Source organism: Cebidichthys violaceus, unplaced genomic scaffold (assembly GCF_023349555.1).
Source record: "Cebidichthys violaceus isolate CVI_PGR_0920_01 unplaced genomic scaffold, fCebVio1.0.p SCAF_8, whole genome shotgun sequence".
NCBI lineage: Eukaryota > Metazoa > Chordata > Actinopteri > Perciformes > Stichaeidae > Cebidichthys > Cebidichthys violaceus.
Genome location: NW_027176964.1, coordinates 13,616,697 through 13,644,326, shown reverse-complemented (window position 1 = coordinate 13,644,326; position 27,630 = coordinate 13,616,697). Strand labels below are relative to the sequence as shown.

Sequence of the window (27,630 nt, the reverse complement as noted above, 5' to 3'; positions counted from 1 at the left end):
CTATGTACAATATAAATATATATGAGCATAAAGAGCATAGAACAACAACAATGACAATGGATTTGGGAAATTAGTGCAGAAAGGTGATAATAGTGCAATAGTGCAAATGAAGATGCAATATGTCTGATTAATTGTTAGTTGGTCATCAGATTGACAGCCAGTGGAAAGAAGCTGTTCCTGTGTCTGGTGGTTTTGGTGTACAGAGCTCTGTAGCGCCTACCAGAGGGGAGGAGTTGGAACTGGTTGTGTCCAGGGTGTGAAGGGTCTGCAGTAATATTTCCAGCCCGTTTCCTGACTCTGGAGGTGTACAAGTCCAGGATGGAGGGCAGGCTGGAAACAATGATCCTCTCTGCAGACCTGACAACCCGTTGTAGTCTGTTCCTGTCCTGTTTGGTGGCGGATCCAAACCAGACAGTGATAGAGGAGCAGAGAGCAGACTGGATGATGGTGGAGTAAAAACAGGATCAGCGGCTCCTGAGGCAGGTTGAACTTCCTGAGCTGGCGCAGGAAGTACAACCTCTGCTGGGCCTTTTTCCGGATGGTGTCGATGTTGGGGGCCCACTTCAGGTCCTGAGAGATTGTGGATCCCAGAAACCTGAAGGGCTCCACAGCAGACACAGTGCTGTTGAGTATGGTGAGGGGGGGCAGTGTTGGGGGGGCTCCTCCTGAAGTTCACTGTCATCTCCACAGTTTTGAGCCTGTTTAGCTCCAGGTTGTTCTGACCAGAGGACCAGCTGTTCAACCTCCCGCCTGTGATATAATGATGATTATATAGAATATGATGCATTGCTCTGGATTAAAACTTCCCAACAGTATATAAAGGAGTACAACCGTAAACATCTACAGCAGTAAAATACAACATACACTTTAATGCAGCAGTAATATTAATACAAAAAAATCATATATAGTTAAACACACAGGGATTTTTTTCCCATTGATACTTTGAGTTAATTAAGCTGATAATACTTACAGAATTTTTACTCAAATAAGGAATTTGAATGAAAGACTACTACTTGTAGTGGAGTATTTTCAGAGAGTGGTAGTACTTTTAGTATCTGAATACTTCTTCCACCACTGGTCCATTTTGTTGCCAAGTAATATTGTATATATATATATATATATATATATATATATATATATATATACACACACAATATATATATATATATATATATATATATATATATATATATGAATAATCGGACATAGTATTTTTAAATTTTTACAAAAATATTACTTTTGTTTCTTTTCGTTTTTTTACTTTAACTTTTGTTGCATATTATATATTATATATATATATATATATATATATATTTATTATATAGCGTGTGTTTAAAAAACACCTAAGTATGTTTTTAAGTGAGTACAGGTGCACTGGGACAGAGCCCGGGTTCGTCCCACTGCGCCTGCGTCCCGCTGATAGACAGAGGAGCTATTGTTAGCCGAGGACAGGAGCAGCCAGCAGGTTGTGTCAGAGTTGATCCCGCACTCACCACAACCTACCTGTTGAATATTCACACCATTTGTACCACGGGCGAGGTCCGAGCCTCTTGTCGAAGAATAACTAATCTAAGCTGAGGGGCAGGTGATGAAAAGGAAAAGTGTTTCGCGGAAGGAAGGAAGACGTTGAGGAAAAAGCTCGGACGCAAAGAAGGAAGTAAATAAAGAGAACGCGAACGTTGGGTTTGGAACTCAACAGGTTGGCTACTTCAATGTTCTAACCGCGGCTCGGACCTTTTTTTTTTTGGAAAAACAAAAGCAAACAACAACAAACAAAAATGCCGTTGGGACCATGGAGGAAGAAAAACAAGTCGACGAAGGAGCATCTGGTGGACAACGAGGAGGTCGGCGGCGGACACGCAGGTGCCACCGGGAGCGTGGCTAAATCCGCCGTGAACGGAGCAGGACTGCCGCCTCCACCTGCCAACCTCCGGCCCAAGTTGGTGTTCCACACGCAGCTGGCGCACGGAAGCCCCACCGGCAGGATCGAGGGCTTCTCCAACGTGAAGGAGTTATACGCGAAGATAGCAGAAGCGTTTAATATCAGTCCGCCTGAGGTAAGTAAGCGCTCACCTGTAGCTACAGGAGGGCGACATGTGATTTAGTGCTGCGTTCAAGTGTTTAACTCAAAGTAATGCACGTTAGTATTCCAACAGATACTCCTGTTTATAGTCATATGCTCCAAAACTAAACTCACGTACAATGTTGTGGTACTTATACTTTGCTTATTTTAGTATTTATTCCTAGTTATATCGCATGGAAAAATATTGTACTTTTTTTTTGTCCCACTACATTTACTTGACATTTGTGACAAGCTTTTCAGATTAAGGTAGCCTCATGATGTTATGATATATGATTAATACAATCCAGTGTTAAAGATTGACCTCTTATAAACAAACCCCAAAGGGACAAGGGGCCCCAGTATTGGGGCCCCTTGTCCCTTTTCAGATGTCTATGAATTATTAGCAGTTCCACTAAATATAACATTTGCCCTTTTAAACCACAAATGGTTCCATATAGATACGTGTTTGAGGCCCAAGAAGAGAAAATTATCAATTATTTTAAAAACTCTTAAGATTACAAATGAATGTAACTTTTTTAATTTCCTTTCCGACCCTTTGACATTAATCACATCATTACTCCTCAGATATAACTTGTTACCATTTCCTTAAATTGTGAAACACTGGACTAAATAACTGTATATAAAGTAAATAAAACTAGCTCGACCTCAACCAGTACTAGTAAAATGATGCATCAGTATCATCAATCTAATAATGACATGTATAATAATATAGAAGTTACAGGAGCCATTTTCTCTGCAGAATGAATACTTTTACTCTTAATCCTTAAGTACATTTTGCTGATAATACTTGAATATTTCTACATAAGTACATTTTAAAAATACTTTTACGGGTATTTTTGCTGTGTGGTTTGTAATGCTATTTTTGCCTCAGTAAAGAATCTTTAATACACCACCGCACCGATGAATGCTTGCAGTAAAGTTTTTGTAAGCAGCTTTTCCTGGAGAGTGGCCCTTGTGGTGGCCATTAAAAGTCAACTTTGATTGCATTGTGTCAAAGATAGTTGGTGTTTGTAAAGGCACGCTCTGTCAGCCCGAACACCTTCAACTCTGTAGGACTGAGATAGATCGGTGTCTTATCTTGACTATGACTTCACTAGAAACCTGACAAATGACCTTGATTTCTAGATACAGGTTGTTCATTCAGCTACGAAATTCCACTGAAAAGCAAACGCTACGTGTCTAAGGAAGAGGTCTTGAAAACAAAAAGCAGGTTCTGTGTCCTCCTTCAAAGCCCAGACTGCTTAAGCTCCACTTTTGAAAGGAAAGTGTGAATGGCATGTTTGGCCTTTGTCAGTCTGAATATATGACTAGATAGGCCGGTGGAGCCGCCTGTTATCAGCCCTGTGTGCTATAAGAGCCGCAGACAGGAACTCCTCCCCCCCACCCCCCCCTCTTGAAGCTCAGAGATACAGTTGCTTCATTCAGCGGGTCCAATAATTGGAAAGGAATTTGTCTCTGTGGCATTGGTGCACAGTGAAGCACAAACTACAGGACTTCACATATAGACGTACATGTGATAAGTGGTGGACTGCTTCCCTGGAACTGTTCACAGTCTTTCTGATTTTAGATGGAAGTAAATATCCTCGATGAGACTCAAACTATGCAGTCATTCTTTCTAAATTGGACACCAGCCTATTTTTCTATGGGTATTTGTTCCATCATGTCTATCAATAACACTCATTAGGACTGTTTTTTTTAATCTGTCTGGACTTGTTTTAGTGCAGCAACTGCCTGTGCCTGTGGCTTTTCCTAACAACAAGTACTAAAGCGGAGCCAAAGAGATTTGAGATTTTAGCTGATTTCCAGCAGCTTGTGTTGGAAAACCTGATTCCAACCCTCTGTTAAGGGGGAATGTGAGGATCGACAGTACCGGGATCAGCAAAGAATCACATCAGTGTTTGTTTTTGTAGTTGCCACATCAGGATTAAAAAAAAAAAAAAAGTTCCCTGCTGAAATAATGCCCCAAAGCTTGCCAAGCAGGTAATAATGAAAAAAAATAACAACCCGAATTTCAACACATCAGTCTGTCCTGTTCAGCAGTTTTGTCACATTGGTGTAGAAACACCGAGGATACTGGTCTATTCAGAAATTTGGCATAGATAGTTACACAAAGACAAAGACGGATGCAGACAGACAGACAGACAGATGGAGCGTGAGTCGTTGGACGCCACAGTTTTTACCACAGGAAGTCCCTCACTTCCGGCTCAGCGGGCATCGCCTCAAATCGAACCAGATAACTTGTCCCAGCAGCAGCAGCAGCCACAGGCGTCCCAGAGGATCCACACAGGAGCCGCCATAAACACCACCAAACCTCTCTCTGCTGCCCGCGTTGAAGTCTGTCTCACAGGACAAAAGTTATCAGCAGTGTACGATGAGTTTACATAATTTGTATTCGTTTCAATTTCTCCCACTCATCCGGATTCATTTTCCTGAAAATGCCTGGAGGCAATTCTTACATAAGCGTAATCAAAGCCTTTACACAGCCATGCTTCTAGGTCGGGCCGGACTATAATTCAATACTATAATTGATCGTCTTTCAATGGAATCTTATCGTGATGAAATCGTATATCGAGATATCTTGATACACAATTATGTCGTCTCAATTGATATTAACAAGCACATAATAGCTCAAATTTCTGCATGCATGTAAACATAATCTTTATACTTTATAGCTGGAAATATTTCGTTTTTTTTCACTTGACACTTATGTTTATTTTGCACTTAAATTGTTACTTAAATGAGAAAATACTTTTTCATTTGTCAAGTATTTAAACCAAGCTTTACTATGTGGTTGTTTCATATACAGTTTATTTATTGAACAATCCATAAACATATTTGGTGATATATGTTGTTATCCAGATATGAAATAGATGATATTGTCGCCCAGCACTTCTTCTTGGTTTCTAAATTAAAACACTTGTGTAAGTTTAGTGAAATAAATTGACAGTTGTTGCTTTAATAATAATGGAAAAAATGTCTATTCTTAATATCTTAAGATGTCTGCTGTGCAAACACAAATCATTTACACCCTACGAGGAACTGCTTTGTCTTGAATTCTGCACTAAAGTTAACAGCAGGACAAAAGAGTTGCTCATGGAGGAGCCACCAGAAACGGTAGCTTTGTAAACCAGTGGCTCTGAGGTTACTTGAGTGCTTGGCTGAGAACTGATATGAATTATGTAATGAACAATGGTGTTGTCTTCCTCTGCTCATTGCCTCTAATAGTTGACATGTTTCTTTTCAAACAGACAACACATTGCATTAAAGCCTGTCTGGGTTCACTGTGAGCATCTACAGTTGTTCCTTTTAATCAGACACAAGTCCTTATGAGTCAGTTACTTCATGTAGTAATATTAATAATAATACAATTTATTTGTATAGCGCTTTAAAAGGTACTCCAAGGCACTTTACATGATAAAAACTGAAACAGTAATAGGAAGTGATGGAAAGGAATTTATCGGAGTGAGATAACAGCCGATAATCTAAAAGTAAAGGCTTTACAGAGCATACATTATGTTATCTCAGCCAGCGAGACATGAGTGCAGTGTAACAGTCCTTCGATGAAGAATCTTTTGATGTGTTCACTCGGCTCAGGTCAAAGTCCGCTTATTGGCTCTACAGCTGCAGCGTTTGAGGTGCGGCTCTCACGCTCACTTTGCTTCTTGTCCACCTGCTCACCACAAACTCAGACATTTGCCTACAGTTTGAATATCTTGTGACGGCAACATGCACTCTTCTTTTTTTTTGTTGTAACTATAACCTCAATAATAACATGTAGTTTAATGAACAACTCTCTGACAAAGCTGAACATTAGGTAAAGGTAGAATTGATGGCTGAGTTCCCAGGTGTTCCTAATAATGAGTGTGTATCAGTGTACGTAGGCGAAATGACATATTAATCAAATTTATGTTCAATGTAAGGAGATTATATTTTTTCAACCGAGAAAAGCAGCCTATCGTCATGTCAGGAAAAAACTGGAACCACTTTCAAGACGATGCTAATTGTTTTTCAAACTTCAATGAAATGAATGGAAACCAAATAGTTGGAAAGATTTACTTGAAGGAGCACGTTTTAGCTCATTTAGTGCACATCACATATACGTAACTCTGACAACAACGCTGTTGTGTTTTGCATTTTAACATGTGATTTTCCAGAGGGATTATTTTATTGTTTTAGAAAAGAAAGCTATAGTTTCCTGAATATATTCTATTGTTGAAAGAAATATCATTTTCTAAATAGATCTTTTGTTTTCACTCTGATCTTAGACTTGTTTTAAAACCACCATTATTTCCTAGCGTTGTAAACCGGTCCAGTGATAGCGTATCAACACGTTCTGAAATTATCCCTCTACATGATTCCAACATGTGGTTAATTGTGTTTCATTACACATTTCAGCCCCGGGAGTGGCCTGGATCTGGTTTTATGACCATTTTTAAGCGTTTGTTTCCCGATGCAGAGGAAAGCGCTGACGAGGCAGCTGAGCCCGTAGAACAACAACAGCAGCAGCAGCTTTTTTCAGAGGTTTAGGTTTTCATCATTCTCTCTGTGGAGACAAAACAACCACGGATCAAATAAAACCGTATTAGTTATTACCCGTGTGATACTGATGTGGTGATGTATCAGAGAGAGCCACACAGCCCTCTCCCTTCATTGTTCAACAGTTGTTTATGAGCTACATTTATTAATCTGTGGTTAAATTCCCATGGATTTCACTGCTTTCTTCTCGCATTCAGAAAGCAAGATTACCAGTTAAACCAGGTTCACTGGAGTAATTCTGCTTATCTTCAGGAAATTCATTCTGACAAACCTCACCTGGTTCTGGTCCGGTTAGTTTTCAGACTTGGCTTCACCTCAGGCTGAACTAGTGTTCAAATCTGCAGATTAAAACAGTTTTCTCCCAATGTGCAGTACATATAATATTCATTACATTTTAATACAAGCTATACTTTTCTGTCTAAAGTATCTGCACAGTATTCCAGTCAAAGTAAGCGTTTTTAATTAAACTGTAGATGTATAACCTTTATAAATAATAGAATAAAGGTTAAAAGAAGCTTAGCTTCCTGACTAAAGTTTACAGTTAGTAGCATTTTCACAATGTGTTGCTTTCTTAAATATCACTTTAATAAAATGAAAGAATCAGACACCCAGAAATCTGTCTATTAATAACACGAAATGGGCGGAAGTAAAAAAAAAAGTAATTTAAACAGTATTTCCATCGTATGGAGGCTGTTATGTACAAATCAAAAAGTTCAGCTGGTAGAGAACTTTAGTTTTCAACAAAATACTAATTGACTTATTATTCTGTTATAAAACAAATGACTTGGCTGCGATACGATTTGGTGCATCAAAGTAGTTTAATGTTGTTTCATAGAAGATTCACACCCTCTGAGTTCAAACAGTTCTCTTCTGCTTTGTTTAATGCAATGGTTTTGTTTGTTTTTGCTGCAATATTTTCCTCCTATTTGTATATATTCAGTATGTGCTACTCTGTAGCCGTGATCATCAGTTTGTCTTTTATCACTGTGAATTGATGTGATCCCATTATCTCTAAATCAGATTTATTAATCTGATTAATGTTGGTTGAGTCAGACTCAGACGGGCTTTTCATCATGAACTTTGTTTTTCTGAGCCACCTTTATGAAACAAACGTCATTCTGAAGGATCTCACATCCGCAGTTAGGTAAATGATTACACCGTCTAAACGCTGATGAATGTGATGTCCAATACACACAGCTTCCATCAGCATTCTCTGTTAACTACTAAAAACACCTGACACAGAAGGTAATGGATGAAGAAAGGAAATGGGAAGTCATTATTCCACTGTAAGCATGATAGTTTAATCTTTCTAAGCCTCTTTTCTGCCTTTTAAAAGATCTGTTGAAGAGGCTGTAGATGGACAGCGCTTCAGCGTCCAAGGAAACCGGTTTCCAGAGTCAACACTGGTTCAGGGCATCATTTCGAGGGAGATCCATTACGAGGCCGTGTTTATCTTATCTTTAATCAAACACGGGCGGGAGAAGTGATCTCTGTCGAGAGTACAGGGTGGAGATTTGTAGAGAGTCAGTAGATGTTCTTTTACTTGTACATTGTTGTACAATATCTGCTTGACAAATGCCTTCTTTTTGCCCGTGTGCTCTGTTGACCAAACCAGTGTAGATTAGGTTCACTTTCAGTTCAGTTCCCTCTTCTGACAATATTCTAAACGTAGCGTACGCTTGAACTGATATTAAGTAATTTAGGTGGTTCCCCCCTTTGACCCTTACTTAGCATAAGGGAAAAAAAACTCTCCAAACAAACTCCTTTTATTGAGGAAGAAACTTGAGGAAGAGCAGCAGAGGAGGGTTCCCTGTTCCTGGCCGACAGACAGACGTGCAACAGAGGCCGAGTGCACAGAAGTGTTTGAGACACAAACAACAGAGGGTTATTGAGCAGCAGCTTCCAGAAAGTTAATATTATTCTCGTCTGCAGGGCTACTAGACTTAAATTATACATTGAGGGCGAGACCGATCTGCCGGCCGGATAATGAAGGAATAAGCAACTAAGTGAACATGCGGCCTTTACTGTGTGATGTGACGCCCACTGCTCATTTCCCCCTGAAGCTCAAAGTCCCACTCCACTGAGAAGGGACATTACAGTGAAAGACATCTTGTGTCCACCTGTAAAAAGACCGAAATGAAAATAATAATTAAAGCTGTACTGCAAGGCGGCAGTTGCTGACAAATGCAGGACCAACACAAAGTGTTTGTGGTTGAAACTGCACGCTCGGCTAATATTTCATAAAATCAATGGATCGAGGATCTTTTGTCAACACTGGCGAGAACGATGTGTTCAGGCTCAGCTCAGGACAGAACATCCATGATTATATTAGTATGGGTTGACTGTGTGTCTATGACAAACGTAAAATATTTGCATGTTCATAGATGTTGGGTCTTTCAGTTGTTTAGATGTCATGAAACATGAGTTTATCTCTGATACGCCTATTATTATAATATTATTATAATGTAAGCATTTGTTCTGACTTTAATGACGATGCTCTTTGTTGCAGGAGAGCCTTTTTTTAATCAGATTTTGGGTGATTAGTCTGCCCCTCGTCTGTTTTGTCCTCTTTTCGAGAATGTTGACCCGTGAGCGGCTCCGTCTCGGGCGGTGCTGAACAGATTGCGCCGCCTCTCCCTTTTTCACTTGCCCTTCTCCACGCGGTTATCAAGGTTCTGGTCCGTGTGGCGCAGGCAAGTGGGAGGTGTGGAGTGTCTGATGTTGCAAGTCACTTGGTCAGAGGAGAGAGAGAGAGAGAGAAGGAGAGAGAGAGGCAGTCACTCTACTCCCTCTCTATCTGCTCCCTCTCTAGCTGCTCCCTCTCTAGCTGCACCATCTGCACCCTCTCTAGCTGCTCCCTCTCTAGCTGCTCCCTCTCTAGCTGCACCATCTGCTCCCTCTCTAGCTGCTCCCTCTCTAGCTGCTCCCTCTCTAGCTGCACCCTCTCTAGCTGCTCCCTCTCTAGCTGCACTCTCTCTAGCTACACCCTCTCTAGCTGCTCCCTCTCTAGCTACACCCTCTCTAGCTGCTCCCTCTCTAGCTGCTCCCTCTCTAGCTGCACCCTCTCTAGCTGCACCCTCTCTAGCTGCACCCTCTCTAGCTGCTCCCTCTCTAGCTGCACTCTCTCTAGCTGCTCCCTCTCTAGCTGCACTCTCTCTAGCTGCTCCCTCTCTAGCTGCTCCCTCTCTAGCTGCACCATCTGCACCCTCTCTAGCTGCTCCCTCTGCACCCTCTCTAGCTGCTCCCTCTCTAGCTGCTCCCTCTCTAGCTGCTCTCTCTCTAGCTGCTCCCTCTCTAGCTGCACCCTCTCTAGCTGCACCATCTGCTCCCTCTCTAGCTGCTCCCTCTCTAGCTGCTCCCTCTCTAGCTGCACCCTCTCTAGCTGCACCATCTGCTCCCTCTCTAGCTGCACTCTCTCTAGCTGCTCCCTCTCTAGCTGCTCCCTCTCTAGCTGCACTCTCTCTAGCTACACCCTCTCTAGCTGCTCCCTCTCTAGCTGCACTCTCTCTAGCTGCTCCCTCTCTAGCTGCTCCCTCTCTAGCTGCACCCTCTCTGGCTGCTCCCTCTCTGGCTGCTCCCTCTCTGGCTGCTCCCTCTCTAGCTGCTCCCTCTCTAGCTGCTCCCTCTCTAGCTGCACCCTCTCTGGCTGCTCCCTCTCTGGCTGCTCCCTCTCTGGCTGCTCCCTCTCTAGCTACACCCGGCCGCGTGAACACACTGTGGCTGTGAGCGCAGCAGGAGGAGAGGAGTGCTGAGAGCTTATAATGCAGTTGGCAGCCTTGGTAACCGGGTGTGTAGGCGTCCGCTGCTTTTCCTCCCACTCGCTCTTGGGTAATGCCCTGAGAGGGGGGGGGGTGGCATCAATTCAGCTACAGTACACCCTCCATCGCCTCCTCTTCTCCTCCATACTCCCTTTTCTCTTTTTCACCCTCCTCTCGTGGCCTCCCTCCATTATAATCCCATTCTTTTATAGTCTGGTAACCCAAGGCAACGCATGAGGCCGTGTTGGCCAACGTGTGAACAGCGCCGGTTGGTACACAGAAAGGGAGGGGGGGGGGGAGGGGAGGGGAGGGGGGGACGACAAGGCAGGCCTCGCTGCCAGAGCCTGATTGGCGCACAAAGGTCAACCTCCTGAACCAGTAGTAGTCAAATCCCTTCCTGCTATGCAACCCGGAAGTCTGGCGGCGTGTTTCTCTCAGCCCTACTAAGACTATGATGCCATAATAGAAGTTGCATGAGGTCATAACTGAGGAGGGTTATCTGAGGAAATATAAAAGTAGATCTTATTAAAAAGCTTCTGTCTAGGAGAGTCTGAGCGTATTAAATGATTCACATCCATCAGTCTCCTCCTCCTCCTCCTGGGTTTCACTGTCCGGTCTCCGTTTAAAGGGCTGTTTAAATCGGGCCTCTTGTGTATCGTGTTGCTGGTGTCCGCATGTCCCTCCATCTGTCCTGCCAAGACACGGCAGCCACGAGGTGTGAAGCCAGATCTCAACATTTCTGGCACGGGAAGGAAAGGTCATTTTCCCCCCCGTTTGCTTCTTCACAGGCTCAGGACTCAGAGACACAGACACAACACACACTGATGACACTTGTGGGGGGGGGGGGGGGGGGCTTAGCTGCATAGCGCGGCTGTTGCAATAAAGACGGAGCTTCCGGATGATTCCTGCATTTAGCATGCTGAGGCAGTGCTCTGTCATCTACACTCAAACAGTTGTATTTTTATATCTAGCTCGGCTTTCAGGCTGTGACTAAAAATGGGTTCTTTTTTTTTGACTGTATATTAAAGATGCAGACATTTTGTGGAGTTTTCCTTCACAGCAGGGCCTCTTCTTTTATTTTTTTTGAAAGGCAAATGATTAATAGTCCATTTTATTTTTTTAAATTCTATTCAGTGACTATCAGAAATCTTTTATTTCATCAAAGTACTTTTTTTTTTAAGTGCTTTTTGTTTTGTCCGATCAAATATGTGTATTTTCGGAGTCTATGTATTTTGTAATGTACTATATCTTTGTGTGTGTGTGTGTGTGTGTGTGTGTGTGTGTGTGTGTGTGTGTGTGTGTGTGTGTGTGTGTGTGTGTGTGTGTGTGTGTACAGATGCTGTTCTGCACCCTCAACACCCACAAGATTGACATGGACAAGCTGCTGGGGGGCCAGATCGGCCTCGAGGATTTCATCTTCGCTCACATTAAAGGGATCAGGAAGGAGGTGGAGGTTTATAAATCTGAAGATGCTCTGGGTCTCACCATCACCGACAACGGAGCAGGATACGCTTTCATAAAGGTAAGAAGGAAGTGAGCTTCTCATCCTGAACATCGTTTATTTCACCTCTTAGTTCACGGTGGTGTCGATTTATGGAACGCACACGAATGAGACAACGGAATTAATTGAAGTTAATTAAAGTTTCAGTATCAGACATTAAGCCGCATCAAGGGTTAGGATTAAGCTTTAAGCTGTGTTCATTAGTTTAGACTAAGTAATTTCAAAGTGTAGGTTGTGTATGTACTGACCCATATGAGGATGCAACAATCACTTTTATTATGAATCTATCCATTTGTTTTTCATATAATCAAATATGAATTTATTTTAAATCCATAATAAAATAATGACAACTGCTCGTCATAAACTACGGGGCCCAAAAGAAAAGTGTTCAGTTTGCTCATTTTGTCAAAAATATAAATTTACAATGTTATGAGCCACAGAAAAACACAAAACTATGTACATAAAAGGTGAATTTATTATCAAACTGCTCATTGATTAATCTTATGTTGTTTAACTAATCATATAATCATGTAGATGTTTCAGCTTTACCCCATGTGATATCACTTACATTATACAAACAAAGTAGTAAACAAAGTGCATGTTTAATACGTTTAAACACTTATTACACACACTAGAATAAACACTGTACAGCTCTTTTCATTTTAATAACAGATATATTTTTGTTATATATTTATTATATTGTTTCATATCTCTATATATACTTTTTTTTTTCCTTTTCTCTGACTGTTTATTGTGACTGTTGTGCACCAAAATACCAATGCAAATCCCTAAAACCTACTTGGCAATGAACCAGTTTCTGATCTGATTTCTTTCTGATCACATTTGATTCACGATGCTCTTAATTACCTCATAGTGAATGTCACAGCAGTTGATAAATAGACTTGTTTGCCATATTTGAAGTAACTTTACAAACTTTGTTTCATAGCTGAAATCATAATTCAGCTTGGTATGTATGCCTTTGTTGATGCAGACTCTAATGAGCTTATTTGGTCTCGGTCATCTTACGCCACCATAACATGGTGCTCACATGTGCCATCATGTGATGCCAAAACAGCACTACAGCTGACGGTGTTTATGACACACTAAAGCCCCGGGTCAGTGTTGTGATGCTGTTGTACGATGTGAACTTTTACAGAGATGCTGCGTCTTTGAAGACGGTGTCGAATACGTTTGGAAAATTAAACTCTTAGATCTTTTCCAACATCTTAATCTAAATTTAAGAACATGAGTAGTCCACCGTCTGATGCTGTGAACTCTTGTTGTTGTTGAGAGGTTTATGGAGCAAAATGTAGGTCAGGGGGCATTTAACAGGTCTGCTTGTAGCTCAAGATCAAAAAAAAAAAGAGAAGATGAATTTGTTCCCTGTAAAATATTATCTTCTTGTCACTTTCAAAAAGTCCCAGTCCCATGCAGTACAGACACTCCTAAGCTGGTACAGAGGATATATTGGCATCACAAATGTTTGTTTCTTTTTTTTAAAGCTCACACAGAAATAAATGTAGCTTTCAACAGAAGCATAAATATATATATTTTTTGTTAGTCAAGTGGTTTTTGCATCAGTTGGCTCATTAACAAGAGAAAAGTGACGCACACACACACACACACACACACACACACACACACACACACACACACACACTCTTGGTTTGCTTGCCCTCTTGTTTTGATCTGTATTTCTGACTTGCGGTGCTTCAAACAAACCTCTTTTCGTGTGGCGTTTCATAAATGTATGACGTCAATTTTGCTGTCTTTTAATTACACCCGTGACCGGCTTCTTCTGCGTGGCAGCGGATCAAAGATGGCAGCGTCGTGGACGGGGTGAAGGTGATCTCCGTGGGCGACCACGTCGAGTGCATCAACGGACACAACATCGTGGGGACGCGGCACTATGAGGTCGCCCGCATGCTTAAAGAGCTGCCCAGAGACAAGGCCTTCACCCTCAAACTGGTCGAGCCGATGAAGGCCTTCGGTGAGTGAGGCACGAGACGCAGATCACGACACGACAAGTGACTCACAACAGAGTCTCAGCATGTGAGCCAGGACACATGAGATCATTTTGTGCATTTACACAATCATTTCCATGATTAAAAAAGGTTAAAATATACCTTTGCTGATCATTGCGGTGAGACGGACAGCGCTGCTTTTTCATTCAGAGCTACGAATAGCTTGTAGAAACCACAACCGCTCTTTTGTTTTAATGTTCACTTGTGGTGATCCGTAGCTGGAAACTTCAGTGTATTGTTGCAGCAAAAAAAAAAAAAAAAAAAACTTTCAGTGATTATTGTTTCTCTTCTGACGGACAGAAATGCTTGAGCCCAGGTCAAAGGGCGCCAAACCTACCAGTGACAACAAAATCGGTACAGGGAGGGGGACTCTGAGACTTCGCTCCAAGGGCCCAGCTACTGTAGAGGACGAGGTGAGTGTCTTTAGGTAATGCTGCTGAGACCTGGGACAACCAGACAACGGTTGTGGATGTGATACACTGGGAAAGAGAGCTTTTTTTCCCCCACCTTTAGACATGGAACTGTTATGAAGACCACTTGGATAAGTTGTCTCTTTTTTTGCTCCTGACTTAATCTCAAAGGCTCTTTCTGCTAAAGATACACAGATATGACTAACAAAAGAACAAAACACCCACAAAAGATGGTACCCGCTCATCCCCGTTTGTCAGTGTTGTATTCAAGGCCACCTAACCCGAGACCAGGTCAAGACCAAGACCAAGACCAGAGCAGTGCGAGTCTGGAACATGCGAACCGTATACACTAAATATGTGTGTATGGATATGTGTCCCATGAAAAATGCCTTGATAACATCATCGAAAGGCATTGCAGACGTGAATTTTATGTGTGGGAATATTCTTTTGTTTTCTATAAGCAATCACAGTTATGATTTTAACAGATACATCTGACAATGCACAGCCCATGTAGTGATATCCCCTCAGACAGAGTATAGATGCGGCTACTTCTGTGTGTGTGTGTGTGTGTGTGTGTGTGTGTGTGTGTGTGTGTGTGTGTGTGTGTGTGTGTGTGTGTGTGTGTGTGTGTGTGTGTGTGTGTGTGTGTGTGTGTGTGTCCCCTCCTTATCCATGACATCTGGAATAATAATTTGCAACATCCTGGGAGGTGCTGTGCAAGACGTAACGGCAACAAAATACAAACAAAATGGAGGAACTGAAATTGAAACAGTTTTCTTTTTCTTTTTTTCTAGCCAACAGAATTCGAGGAGAAGGCCGTGAAGAAAGTGGACGACCTCCTGGAGAGCTACATGGGCATCAGAGACACTGAACTCGGTGAGTGTAAAATATTCACGAGCAGAAGTATCACAACTACGTACGTTTTTCACTCACTTTACTGGGAAGTTGCTGACGATGCTCCAGCATTGAGACGTCTGAGAGATGATTGGCCTCTTCATTTTGTCATATTTAAGGTATATTAATAACATTACCTGCAGGTTAATTACTTAGTCTTTCTAGCAGACTTGTAATGTTAAGTGGTTGGTAATTTTTGTGTCGGGGGACTTAAAGAAAGTAGCTGATTTCGTGCATACGAATTAGTCTCGAGTGGCTTCATTAATATTAATTTAGAGTAGATGATGATATCCAGTTGAAGCGCTGTCTGTGACCTCAGACTGTATGCCAAAGCTCTGCAGTCGTTCAGTGAAGTGTTCTTCTCTCTCTGCAGCCGCCACGATGGTCGAGGTCGGCCGGGACAAGAAGAACCCGGATGAATTCGCCATGGCGCTAGACGAGACCCTCGGAGACTTCGCCTTTCCTGATGAGTTTGTCTTTGACGTCTGGGGGGCCATCGGAGACGCCAAGCAGGGAAGATTTTAAGTTTGCTCCCGCCCCCTCTCCACACACACACACACACACACACACACACACACACACACACACACACACACACACACACACACATTCCCTCCTGCCCCAACTCACCTCTTGAGATCCTCAGACGCAAACTGGACAAACTTCCACCAGCACAACCGGGGGTGGATGAAGTGTTCTTATCATCACTCTGCTTTAACGTGTAGCTTTGCACTTAAAGCATCGACCTCAGTCGTGTCTGTGTGTCGTCATGTGAAGATATCCATGAAATGCAGCGTTTCCGACACTGGACCTTCCTCCTGCACGATGAAGAGTTGGTGATTAATTCTTAGTCAGCGGTGGTCTATTACACTGGTTTTGGAATGGTATGTGCACACCTTAAATTTTAAAAGTTTTAATCACACTTCCTTAGCTGTGTCATTTTGAATATACAGATGTTTCACACAGCTTTTTATAGACTTTTTTTTTTTATATATATATATATATATATGTGAAAACGTTGCTGATTTTATAACGGCAGCATTGTGTAATTAGTGTAATTACTGTGATTGTAGAGATGTTGTTTTTCCTCAAACCTTTTCTTTTTTTAAGTCCTTTCCATCTTTTTAAATCTTTTAAAATGACCTCACAGTGAAGAAATGTCGGCACATCGGCCACGTTGACTTTGCTGATGTTCGTTTACTTTGTGTTCTCACATCTCTCCTCTGTGTCCTCGCACACCTCAGCTCGAGCCCTTCGTCCATCCGTCAAGAGACCGAGCAATACAGAGAACAGCGGGTTTTATCTTTAAACGCCTTTAGCCAACATTCCTCATGTTTCTCATGTTGTCTTAGTCTGTTAGCACAGTTATTGTCATGAAATGAGGCTTATTTAGAGATGCACGCTTAATTTTTCCTGTAATTTATTTTATCATGAAAAATCATATGCTGCAAGACTTTTTTTTTTTTTTACACCAAGACACAGCTCTGTATGGAAGACGGTTCTTTCCTAAATAAGCCATTTTGCAGGCTGTGTCTGGAATGGGATCAATTGCAATCCAATGTCTTAAATAAATGCACTCGCATTAATGTAACTGCACTATTTAAATCACTGTCAAACTGAATTTAAATAGTGAATTGATTAGTGTCATCTACTGGTGATAGTTGCATATTGTTTGACAAACCATAAGGGATCACTATTGTTGGATAGACAATAAAATTTGATATACTGTTATTACAGCTGTGTCTTGAATTCATCCGGCTCACAAACGACTCAGTACAACAAACTTTATTTGCACACTTGGCTGTGTACATGTATAAAATACATCTAGACACACAACCAATGTTCCCATCTTATTCAGAAGTTTTAACAAAAAAACAAAAAAAAAACATCACAATGTGTCACTTCACGAGCAGTGAAACAAAATCAGAACAGGAAAAAAACAAATTGTGTAGATATAGCTAAATTAGAATACACACATTGGCACGTTTGAAAGAATAATTATTATTTTAAAGATTGTGGATATTAGAAATGAGAAGTGAAGAGCCCATGTTGTAGTGCATGGGAAATATTGTTACACAATTAACATTCTGCAGAGGATCTTTGGAAGCACATGACTGTAGGAGTTAGACTATTGATCTGGACTAAAATGGAGTACGTTATCATTGCTGTTGGGTGAAAACTCCACTGGTTAAAGTGAATTACAAAGTTTTGACTTCGAGGTGTTTGTGAAACTCAAAACCAAAATGACTCGTATCCCAGTTATCTAGTGACATACAAGGCAATTTACTTAAAATGTGGCATTTTCCAGATGTGAAGTTCCCATCCAACAGCAGCAGCGTATGAAAATGAGAGTTAATGTTAACTTGGCTAAGTCGAGTTGGTTATATCCTCTACAGGCAGTAAGTACAGTACAGTACATGGCGTTTAATAACAGTAGATTACAAATATACATGTTGTAAAACAAAGACGATGACAGGAAAACGAGTAGTCGTGTTGGAAAAAAAACCAAAAACATACAAGACAGAAAGAAATTCTCAAGCACCGATTTGAATGGTTGGCTTGGTTCTAAATTCCGAGTATAGATCGTGAAAGTTTGGGAGTGTACCGGGGCGCTCTGAAGCTCAGGTAGAGGAAGTGTAGCCCTTACAGCCCGATGCCCGCCTCCTCACAGCTCGTCTCCGGTGTGACCCTGTTTGAAGGAGTCGCCCGTCAGCTTCTCCTGCGCCTCCTTCATACCGGACACGACTGAGCGGGGGGGCACACACACACACACACACACACACACACACACACACACACACACACACACACACACACACACACACACACACACACACACACACACACACACACACACACACACACACACACACACACACACACACACACACACACACACACACGATGAGCAACGTCGTGTTTGGGAGAGCCAGCAGCTACATCACGCTGTGACAGTAAAATGATAATAATGTGGATTGTTACCTTGGTCTGCGTTGCTGTAGAAGTACTTGTAGTTTGGATTCCCATTTTTGTTGGTGATTTCAGGATGGACTTCACCGCTGGGATCTGTGAGGAGTCAAATAAAAGAGGTCCGCTCAGTGCAAATTAATGTTAAAATCTAAACAATACAAGGATGCAACTAGCCGTTATTTTTATGAATTAATCTGACAATTATTTATTTGATTCCTCAATAAAAAGTTAGAAAATTGTGGGAAATTGCTCCAACAACTCCCTAAAGCCCAGTTTTATGTTTTCAAATCGCTTGTTTTGTCCAACTAACAGTTATAAAGGGTCGTTAAGTCAAGGTCATTCATTCAATATTATAGAAGACTAAAATATATATATATATAATGCAAATATTAGCATGATAAGCATGATAATCTGGTTTGTTATAAGATTATTACCGGCTAATTTTCTGTCTATTAACTAACAGATTACTCAACGTGTCATTTCAGTTTTCAATAGTATTTTAGTTGACCTGAACTATAACATGGAAACATATCAAAATGTATTGGAGCATTTAAAAAAAAATTGTGGCACAACATTCCTATGATTTGTCCTTTTAATCTTTACATACTGTTTAATGTTGTATTTAACGCCACATACAGGTGATATTTTTAACCACTTAGTTTTTCCTATCTCAACGTTTCACGCTACCGAAACTTAAATCCAGCCTACTGAAACTGAATCAGGCAGCGTGTGTTATTGAGGAAGATAAACTGAGTCTCTCTCCAAAAGGAATCCCACAAACTGTTTACACTTAGTGACTAAACCCCTTCGTACCAAGGAAAAGAATCCGAGGAATGTATCCACCATCGGGGCTGAAGGCATCATCCTTTGGCTCCTCCTCATCCTGTTCAAACAAGAAGTTGGTGATCATTTACAAGACTGCAAACAAACCTAATGATGATTGAGAGATAGATAGATAGATAGATAGATAGATAGATAGATAGATAGATAGATAGATAGATAGATAGATAGATAGATAGATATATGCTTCTAGCACAATCATTAAAACACAGACGTTAATTAAACCCTGGATAATTGAGATGAACTGGTTAGTGCCACTCGACCTGTCCTTACCTCCAGGTTGATCATAACAAAGTTGTGTGCCAGTTCAGAGATTTCCTTGGACTCAGCGAATTTGGGCTTCAGTGCTGAAGTAAAAGCAACAAAGAAAATACAATTAATCGTCATCTTGTATTGCCATGAAATCCCAAACCAGCTTTAATAATAGCTTCCCGTTTGAAGTGTTTGCCCACTTTACAGATGAAACATTTCCTTTTTTTCCCCAGCAGCAGCATGTTGTATTGTTTTATCTTTAAAGTTACTCAACAAAATCATAAATTATGCCTTTTAAATCTAAAACTGAACCAAATGTATGCAAAAACTGCATTCCCCTCCATCCCAGTTATTAAGTTGGACCTATAATATAATATAATATAATATAATATAATATATCTTGTCCCTGATTGGTCACAGTCCAGATAGCCGCCTTACCGATTCTTAAGGTCAAGTAAAAACATTTTGATATGTCACAGTAGGGGAAAGCACAGGTGTAAATAATAAATCTAACGATGCCTTACTGGGACACTAGAATAGAACAGAGGCATCATTAGTGGCATCATTAGTGGCATTAGTTGCACCTGTGCTTTTCCTGCTATAATGAGTTAAAATGCCTGCAGTGAAAAATGACTCGGGTCATTATCGTCTGTTGATTGAAGGTGTTAGTCAGTGTACAAGTGGAAAATACTGCTCCAAAAGTCACTTTTACATTTAGGTCACAACACAACAAAGTTGGACCAATAAAGCTCTTTCAGACAGGCAATACGTAAGTAAGTAATGGCATTTTGTAATTTAGACATAAGTGTCCTTCATGTATATATTACATATTAATCAGACATTGACAGGACAGTTCTTCTCCAGAGGCTTTTATAGTGAAAGGGAGAGAACGTGTTTTTTTTACCTTTGCAGGCTCCACACCAGGTCTTGTGGATGATGAGCATGATTGGCAGCCCGCTGTCGATGCAAACGCATGAAGACATTTATTAAAACCAAACACCGGGACAATGAAAACTAACTTCAGTTCATCAAGCTTGCGACTGTAGTAATAAACAAATATACACTCCTTTTTAAATAACACATTGAGTAACAAGGAATTTAGGTTTTAGGCCTCAGGGCCAATGGTTGTTCCACAAAAGGCGGCTGAGCAGAGTTTCAGGAAGTGTTTGTAATATTTCAGCCCTCAGTGTGAACTCACCTGGCCTCGGCTTCTTTCTTGCCATCATCCAGCGTCCTCCAGTGGATGTTATCTCCAAACCCTGCGGGGGGAAGTGAACTAATGAGCACACACACACACACACACACACACACACACACCGGCATTGTGTAACCGGTATTATATTTCTACAACAGGGTGGGTCCGCCCTAAATGCAGTATTGACAGAAGGAAACAAATGAATGCTGGTAATTTAATATCAACCAGTATGGAAATATGGACTCTGCTCTCTCTCACCTACAACTACTCACAGTAACTAGCTTGTAGGTTTATATGGTAGCAGTGGGACAAGAAATCAATATAGCAATAGATTATATTGTCTCCTCTTAACAGGTGGATCCACATGCAGCTGCACAACATGTGGCTTTTATCTTAGGTAAACTTTCTTGGTGGGCTGCTGAACATTTTATAGTATGTTAAGTTTATTTATGTTTAAATTTACACATAAATTCGTGAGAAGCATATATGGGGCTGGTTTCAAAAAGTAAAGACAAATTCAATGTGATCTGTACATTGACAGCATGTGTTTCGTTAAGTTCCATTTCACTTATCTAAAAAATGTTGGTGAAACTTAGTGAACTGTATATTTCTATGCGTCGAGTATAACACTGATGCATCTTTCTGTACAGTTTGTATTGCTTAAATATGAGAACTTGCGCACCGTAATTCATTGCATGCAAGTATAATTTAACTTTGTCAATGGGTTCATTTGCAAAAACAGATATGTAATTTTGCATTATTTTTTGCGTACTCCAGGGAATACCAATCAAACTGGTGTTAGTTTATTCATTTTAAGAATAGTGTTTGCAAATGAACTCTCGCATTACAATATGTACATATTTATTTCATTATGAATATTAATTATCTTTGACATAAACATGTCCTTTTGGAAAAATTAAGTTTAGTCTCATTCTCAGTTAAATAAACATTACACGTTATGTCTGTAGAGTGGTGTCATTGGGCAGTAGAACCAGTCTGTTCACCTGAAAAACTGGAGATAGAGAGTTCATGTGTGGCTGATGATAAGCACACCCTGTCCCGGACACAGACCTTATGATCCAGGATACTCATACAAAGGCAGCTGTGGTCACTCTATCATTGACCAGACATCCTGCTCGCCTCAGTTTGCATATTAACTCAAAATATATATATATATATATAAACTCACCTTTCCCGCTAGCTGCTTCGACAACATCTTGAAAGCACGACAAAGACAACAAAACCTGAAGAGATGAAAATAAAACGATGTTCACGAGAGACGTTTGCATCTTGACTGGCCTTATTTCCCTCACAGCCACGGCTAGAAGCTAACAGCAGATTCTGTTCGTGAACCAGAGACCCGGAAGTTAAACCGTTACACTTCACAGTAAAAGTCTTCCCATTAAAGTTGTGTGTGTGTGTGTGTGTGTGTGTGTGTGTGTGTGTGTGTGTGTGTGTGTGTGTGTGTGTGTGTGTGTGTGTGCGCGTGTGTGCGCGTGTGTGCGCATGTGTGTGAGTTGCCTTCTCCTCCGTCTCCTATTGGTCAAGCAGTGACTCATTTTACATGTCACATGACGTCACATCCACACAACCGCGTGCTCCTGCCTGCGGCTTCAAACTAGTCAAGTTAGACAACGAAATGTCAGAAAAAGACCGGAAATCAGTGTAAAAACAAAAGTTTAATAGTCGCCACACATGTAAAAAAATAAATATATTTAGTGATATAACGTATTAAATCTCACCCAACTACATTATAACTTATATTTTCACCGTTGTCTATGAATATGTTCTATACATAAAATAAATAACTACTGGTATGATTCATGATTATTTTATTGTGAAAATATTGATAGAAAGTAGTTTACATTGCTGCTAACTTAACGCGACATTAAGCCGCACCGCTTCATAGCTAGTACCGTGCCATTAACAGTTCAACGGGCTGTCCTTTTAAAAGGTAAAACATATATATTTAAATTTTGTGGTTAACGTCTGAACCGGTTTGATTTATCACTTAATTTAAGTTGACGTTATCTTTCTGCCTTGACAGGAACAAACGGCTAGCGTTAGTCAGTTGGTTTATCTTGTTCAGCCACCATGCTAACATTAGCTAAAATAGCAGTCTAGCTAACGTTGGTTAGCAAACCAACTAGCAACAGCTACGTTAGACTTAAATGTCATTTTAAAATTTAGCTCCAGATACTTTTCTTTTTTTCCATTCAATCCATGTCAGTTCATTCTGATAGTCATTAGGTCTTCAGTATAACTTTCAGCTGATCGGTAGCAGTCTGCTAGCTCAATGCTACAATGATTATTGTAATGTTAGCTCTGGTTGCCTCACTCATGCTGTGCCCATTAGACTTCAACAAGTACCGTCGATCACATGTGCTCCCTTTCTGTGGAGTTGTGCATCCTTTTATGTATACTGCATAGATAGCCCATTCATTTCACATTATTTGTACATTGGATTTATATGGAAAAACATAGGAATATCATAATATTAAAGCTGTTTTTTTATTCACAAACAGAACACTATGAATCAAGAAAAACTTGCCAAACTTCAGGCACAAGTGCGGATAGGTGGAAAGGTACAGTATATTATATATATATATTTTTTGGCCTTGCAGTATTATTAAATACTCTTGTACTGTGTTGAAAAATGCCCAGTATTTAAATCAGAATCTGGGCTTTCAGGTTTGTACTTTCGTCGACTCAGTTGTGTTGCATTCAGCACCTGCCAGTTTTCCTCCTGACCTCAGCATTCCCTTTATCGAGCAGAGAATGCCCCCCCCCTATATCTATGGCTTTGTACTAATAATGCATGTTGAGGTCTTCAGCCAACCACTAGGTGGCGCTATTTGTTATTTTTGCTGTGACAACAGGCCTTGTGACCTTTTCCAGATCACAATATATTGACATTCTCAAATACAAAGTGCATTTACTTTATTGTTTATATTTATTTATTTAAGTAACAAGAATATCTCATACACTTTTGTTCCCTTTTACTCACAAATAGTTTATTTTAAGTTGTGAATTTTTGAAACTGGGATCCTGGGTCACTACATTACTTGAGTAGTAAAATCTCATGTTTAACCATGTATTTAGTAAAAGCAACATTTATTAAAAGTTAAATTGAAAATATCAATAATTTAGTGTCTAAACAAAGACGGCCTTTTCTCATGCTGAAAATGACTTTACAGTTTCCAAGTCCCATTAACTTTTAGAGTCTTACTTCTAATCATGTAGCGGTGATAATTAAGGCTTTTTCCACTTTTTGTACTTTACCAAGGAGGTGTTGTTTACACTTTTGGGGAATCAGCTCTTTTTTTGTGGGCAGTATTTAGCTTACTAGTGCATAAGAGCACCAATGTCAGATCTCAGTAGTGCTTCCTTCAAGGCTTTTCAATGCAGTCATCCAGATCCTTTTCAATGTATTGACATTATTAGTAAAAAGACAAATGTATAACATTTGTACACATTTTGTAAAAACACTGTTTTGGTAAAAAAAATAAAGTAAAGCTTCAGTAAAAGCTTGTTTCCGACTTTACAAACTAGTGATTCAGGTCTCGTGTTTAAAACACCATCGCTGTGATCTGGAAACGAGTAAATATTGTGTCAACTATGGAATGGAAAAGTGTTCCAAACATGCATTTAAGAAAGTATGAGACCCAGTGGTGTTGAAGTGTATTTGACTTTTCACTTAGCTATCTAATCCTTTTTTTGGCATTCCCACCTGTTCTTTCCTCAGGGAACGGCCCGCAGGAAGAAAAAGGTTGTTCACAAAACGGCAACAGCTGACGACAAAAAACTCCAGGGCTCGCTGAAGAAACTGGCAGTGAACAACATTGCAGGGATAGAAGAGGTGAGCTATCAAAGGAAAAGCAATGTCAGCGTTTTATAGCTGCAGTGTTTTGACTTTTTTTTTTTTTTTTGTCTGATATGGAAAGATGAAAGACGAGGAGAGCCTTACCATCATGTCATCTCGTTTATTTTTAGAGTGCTTTTATCCAACTCGCTCCCACATAGTGATTCAGATAAATCAAAGCACGAAAAAACAGATGCAACTCGAGGAAAAGACGCTAACCTGATGCTCATATTCATTCAGTCTCATTCATTCATGCTGCAGCTCAATGTACCTTTTGTATTTTACAGTATATTATTAAAAAAGATACTCGCTGTAAATCAGACGCAGAACTCATTTAAGACACTTTGTACCTTTTTGATTCTTCTGGGTTTATTTCGGGGATTTCTTTTGTTTGAAGGAGGGTCTAAGGATGGAGTAGATGGTTATATGGGGATGATGTCAGGTTTTATTGGCTCCGAGTCCTGACTGCGCTGGTTTCTGCTTCCTCAGGTGAATATGATAAAGGACGACGGGACGGTGATCCACTTCAACAACCCCAAAGTGCAAGCGTCTCTGTCCGCCAACACCTTCGCCATCACGGGCCACGCTGAGACCAAGCAGCTGACGGAGATGCTGCCGGGCATCCTCAGTCAGCTGGGAGCCGACAGCCTCAGCAGCCTGCGCAAGCTGGCGGAGCAGTTCCCCCGGCAATGTGAGAACATGCACACTTAGACACTCAGTGTCGGGGTTCCCCGTGGTCCTTTAATATCATCATGACTTTAAGACGTTAGTGTACTTCAGCAGAGTTGTGTGACGACCAAGCAGAGCTTAGATCTGTAAATGTGGTTTGAGAAACCAGTAAGAGCAGCGATGGACTGCGAGGAGAAGGCAAAGAGTGCCGGAAGTTTTTGGGCATTGATTATTAATTAAAGTGCAGATGTCAGCACCCGGTTTGAGCTTCTAGATGATTCAGTTTAAAGGAGTTTACCTTCGTGTTTGCATGTAAATTTAAACCCCACTTTTATTTATTTTTTCAAAAGTGTCCATTACAGCGGCCGGGTTTCCTCAGAGAATTTGAAAAAAAAACCACAAGAATTTGGCGTTAACAGTAAATTATAACAGCAGATACTTTTTTGCCAATAATCACAAATTTTTGTCTTTTCTATATTTTGCAGCAATGGACATGAAAGCAGTCAAGGAGGAAATTGCAGAAGAAGAGGACGACGACGTACCAGGTATAGATGCAGATAATTATTGTTTTAATTAATGGAGAGAAGTTAGTGTTGTTCATCGTGACAACATGAGACACGACATCTGTTTTGGGTTCATGTTAACATTTTTGTCATCCAAGAAAATAAGGACTTAAACTCCTTAATATCCTTGTGTTCACATGGTTTATATCACCGCTGCAGAATGTGAACAATAAAGGATTACATCTCTCACTACCCTTTAGTTAAATCATCCTGATGCACTTGTTCTTTTCTGTCTTCCAGATCTTGTGGAGAACTTCGATGAAGCCTCAAAGGATGAAGCGAACTGATGAAACCTTTTTCTCCTCCATCAACCGTTTTATTTTTTACCTCTTATGGACTCACAGAGGGCATTTCCTCTTGTGGAGAAACGGTTGTTGAAGGTGTGATGCATCATCATCATCATCATCATCTCCGGAGAACCACTGCGGTTTAGCCTGCCACAACAACAACAACAACAACAACAACAACGTGCAGATACAGTAGCTTTTGATTTCAGTAGGCTGTGATATTGTGGACGCGCTGATAAACGAGGATCCGCACAACTCTCTGCACCCGAATGACTCCAACTACTTTAGAAATAGGATTTCCACACGATCCAACGTGGCTAGTATTTAAGAGATTGTTTATTAAATTACAATTAAAGTGATTTACTTTACATTATAGCAGTGATTATGAATTTAATAAAACTTTTTTTGGGCTATTGATGCATCTCGTTATTACATGACTTCTGAGATTGGTGTTGGCTGGGCTGGTCGGCTTAACGCCAGATGATGAGTCGGCAGTATTACATCACCCGACATGTCTGCTTTGATGAGCACATTAGAAGTATATACTATATATATATATATATATGTATATGTATATGAAAGACCCACAGTGGCTCTCTTCCTTTTACCCTTCCTTGAATTCATAGATATCCGAGCTGTTGTGTAACACATTATGGGGTGTAAATAAAAAGATTGCAAAACTACACTTTAATTCAAACTACTTCAATTTTGAATCGGTTTGCTACATTTGCTCAATGGTCGTGTTGCTATAGCCAACAAGGAGAATCCTCAATCAACAGTGGTAGAAGTATTCAGTTAAGGTAGAACAATATACTGTATATAAATATAAAGTGTCATTTACAAGTAAAAGTCTTGCATTTAAAATTTGACTTCAGTAAAAGTATAGTATTTTCAGCAGATATGTACTTATTCAAAGTTTACAAAGTGGAAGTACTTTGTTGTCCAGTGTAATGCCTCCTATAAGTATTATAATTTAATTTTGTTATTATTACTGATGAATTAACAAGTAAGCGGTGTTTTTAGGGGGCTTATTTATCTACTGTATTTTATTATTTACATTCATTTTGAGTATCGTATACTGTTGGGTAGTTACAAAGTTCAATGTATTGATCAGTTGTCTCTTGCTCATTAAATATTAATCTGCAACACAGCTACAGCTGTTAAACAGTGGGTAAAAAAGTACAACATATATGTAAAGAAGTACACGTCGGAAGTAAAGTGGAAATACTCGAGTTAAGTAGAGTGCATCAGAAATGAAGTCCAGACTTTTCTCACAAAGAAGATGGATAACTTTTCGTTTAAATGTATTTGATCTTTGATTTAATTATTAGTTTACCCCTGTTGTGCCAAAAGAAAATAAGTAATTTTACGGTAGGTCCAAGTTTTTTTTGTTGCTATTTTATAAAATAATTCTGAATCAATAACGGCACTAAAATAATTTGTTGTTAAAACTTCTGATTGGGTGTGTCAATAAGCAGGGCTTAAAATACTTTTTTTTATTTTTTACACATCACTACATCCCGTTTCATTGATCCCCTCTGACGCTCCTCTGCTGCATCGTGCTGATCAATGAGCTGCTGCTGTCGGGCTCTGCTCAGCGGGAGGGGTCCTACAAGGTTACTGGGGATGAACGTGCCATTTTGGCTCTAGTGTGTCTTGCCGTGGAGGGGGGGGCGTAGCTGCGGACCCGCCCCGGGGCTCACCACCTCCAGCCCGGTTTGAGCTAAAATGTCCCTGCTACTTGCTGCTGCTGCGGCTGGACCACACTGTACAGGAGCTGGATGGA

The 27,630-nt window shown here is 40.5% G+C and overlaps 3 protein-coding genes across 3 annotated transcripts; 2 read left to right on the top strand and 1 right to left on the bottom strand.

The window, feature by feature from the left end:
• The first annotated feature begins 1,455 nt into the window (after positions 1-1,455).
• Positions 1,456-16,937, top strand: gipc2 (GIPC PDZ domain containing family, member 2). Its single transcript, XM_068738020.1, has 6 exons — positions 1,456-2,057; positions 11,714-11,899; positions 13,688-13,868; positions 14,203-14,315; positions 15,107-15,188; positions 15,580-16,937. Exons 1-6 carry the CDS (start codon positions 1,779-1,781, stop codon positions 15,729-15,731), a joined length of 993 nt encoding a protein of 330 aa, XP_068594121.1. The 5' UTR covers positions 1,456-1,778; the 3' UTR covers positions 15,732-16,937.
• A 39-nt stretch (positions 16,938-16,976) lies between these two features.
• On the bottom strand, positions 16,977-21,853 carry txndc12 (thioredoxin domain containing 12 (endoplasmic reticulum)). The gene is made up of 7 exons (XM_068738021.1): positions 21,653-21,853; positions 20,467-20,527; positions 20,173-20,225; positions 19,290-19,363; positions 18,990-19,059; positions 18,189-18,272; positions 16,977-17,951 (listed from the first exon to the last, which is right to left on the bottom strand). The coding sequence occupies exons 1-7, from the start codon at positions 21,750-21,752 to the stop codon at positions 17,872-17,874; spliced, it is 522 nt and encodes a 173-aa protein (XP_068594122.1). The 5' UTR covers positions 21,753-21,853; the 3' UTR covers positions 16,977-17,871.
• A 486-nt stretch (positions 21,854-22,339) lies between these two features.
• Positions 22,340-26,259, top strand: LOC137866123 (transcription factor BTF3 homolog 4-like). The gene is made up of 6 exons (XM_068701809.1): positions 22,340-22,417; positions 22,989-23,048; positions 24,209-24,322; positions 24,815-25,016; positions 25,480-25,539; positions 25,798-26,259. The coding sequence occupies exons 2-6, from the start codon at positions 22,995-22,997 to the stop codon at positions 25,842-25,844; spliced, it is 477 nt and encodes a 158-aa protein (XP_068557910.1). The 5' UTR covers positions 22,340-22,417; positions 22,989-22,994; the 3' UTR covers positions 25,845-26,259.
• Positions 26,260-27,630: the final 1,371 nt, after the last annotated feature.

What these genes read in the sequence shown, in the direction of transcription:
- txndc12 (XM_068738021.1), bottom strand. Translation starts at nt 21,752, where the DNA reads ATGCAAACGTCTCTCGTGAACATCGTTTTATTTTCATCTCTTCAGGTT. An exon ending in AAGAAAGAAGCCGAGGCCAG is followed by an intron (nt 20,226 to 20,466) that starts GTGAGTTCACAC and finishes TTGCATCGACAG; the next exon opens with CGGGCTGCCAATCATGCTCA. An exon ending in TTGTTATGATCAACCTGGAG is followed by an intron (nt 19,060 to 19,289) that starts GTAAGGACAGGT and finishes TTGTTTGAACAG; the next exon opens with GATGAGGAGGAGCCAAAGGA.
- LOC137866123 (XM_068701809.1), top strand. Translation starts at nt 22,995, where the DNA reads ATGAATCAAGAAAAACTTGCCAAACTTCAGGCACAAGTGCGGATAGGT. An exon ending in AAGTGCGGATAGGTGGAAAG is followed by an intron (nt 23,049 to 24,208) that starts GTACAGTATATT and finishes TTCTTTCCTCAG; the next exon opens with GGAACGGCCCGCAGGAAGAA. An exon ending in GGAGCAGTTCCCCCGGCAAT is followed by an intron (nt 25,017 to 25,479) that starts GTGAGAACATGC and finishes TATATTTTGCAG; the next exon opens with CAATGGACATGAAAGCAGTC.
- gipc2 (XM_068738020.1), top strand. Translation starts at nt 1,779, where the DNA reads ATGCCGTTGGGACCATGGAGGAAGAAAAACAAGTCGACGAAGGAGCAT. An exon ending in CGAGCCGATGAAGGCCTTCG is followed by an intron (nt 13,869 to 14,202) that starts GTGAGTGAGGCA and finishes TCTGACGGACAG; the next exon opens with AAATGCTTGAGCCCAGGTCA. An exon ending in CAGCTACTGTAGAGGACGAG is followed by an intron (nt 14,316 to 15,106) that starts GTGAGTGTCTTT and finishes CTTTTTTTCTAG; the next exon opens with CCAACAGAATTCGAGGAGAA.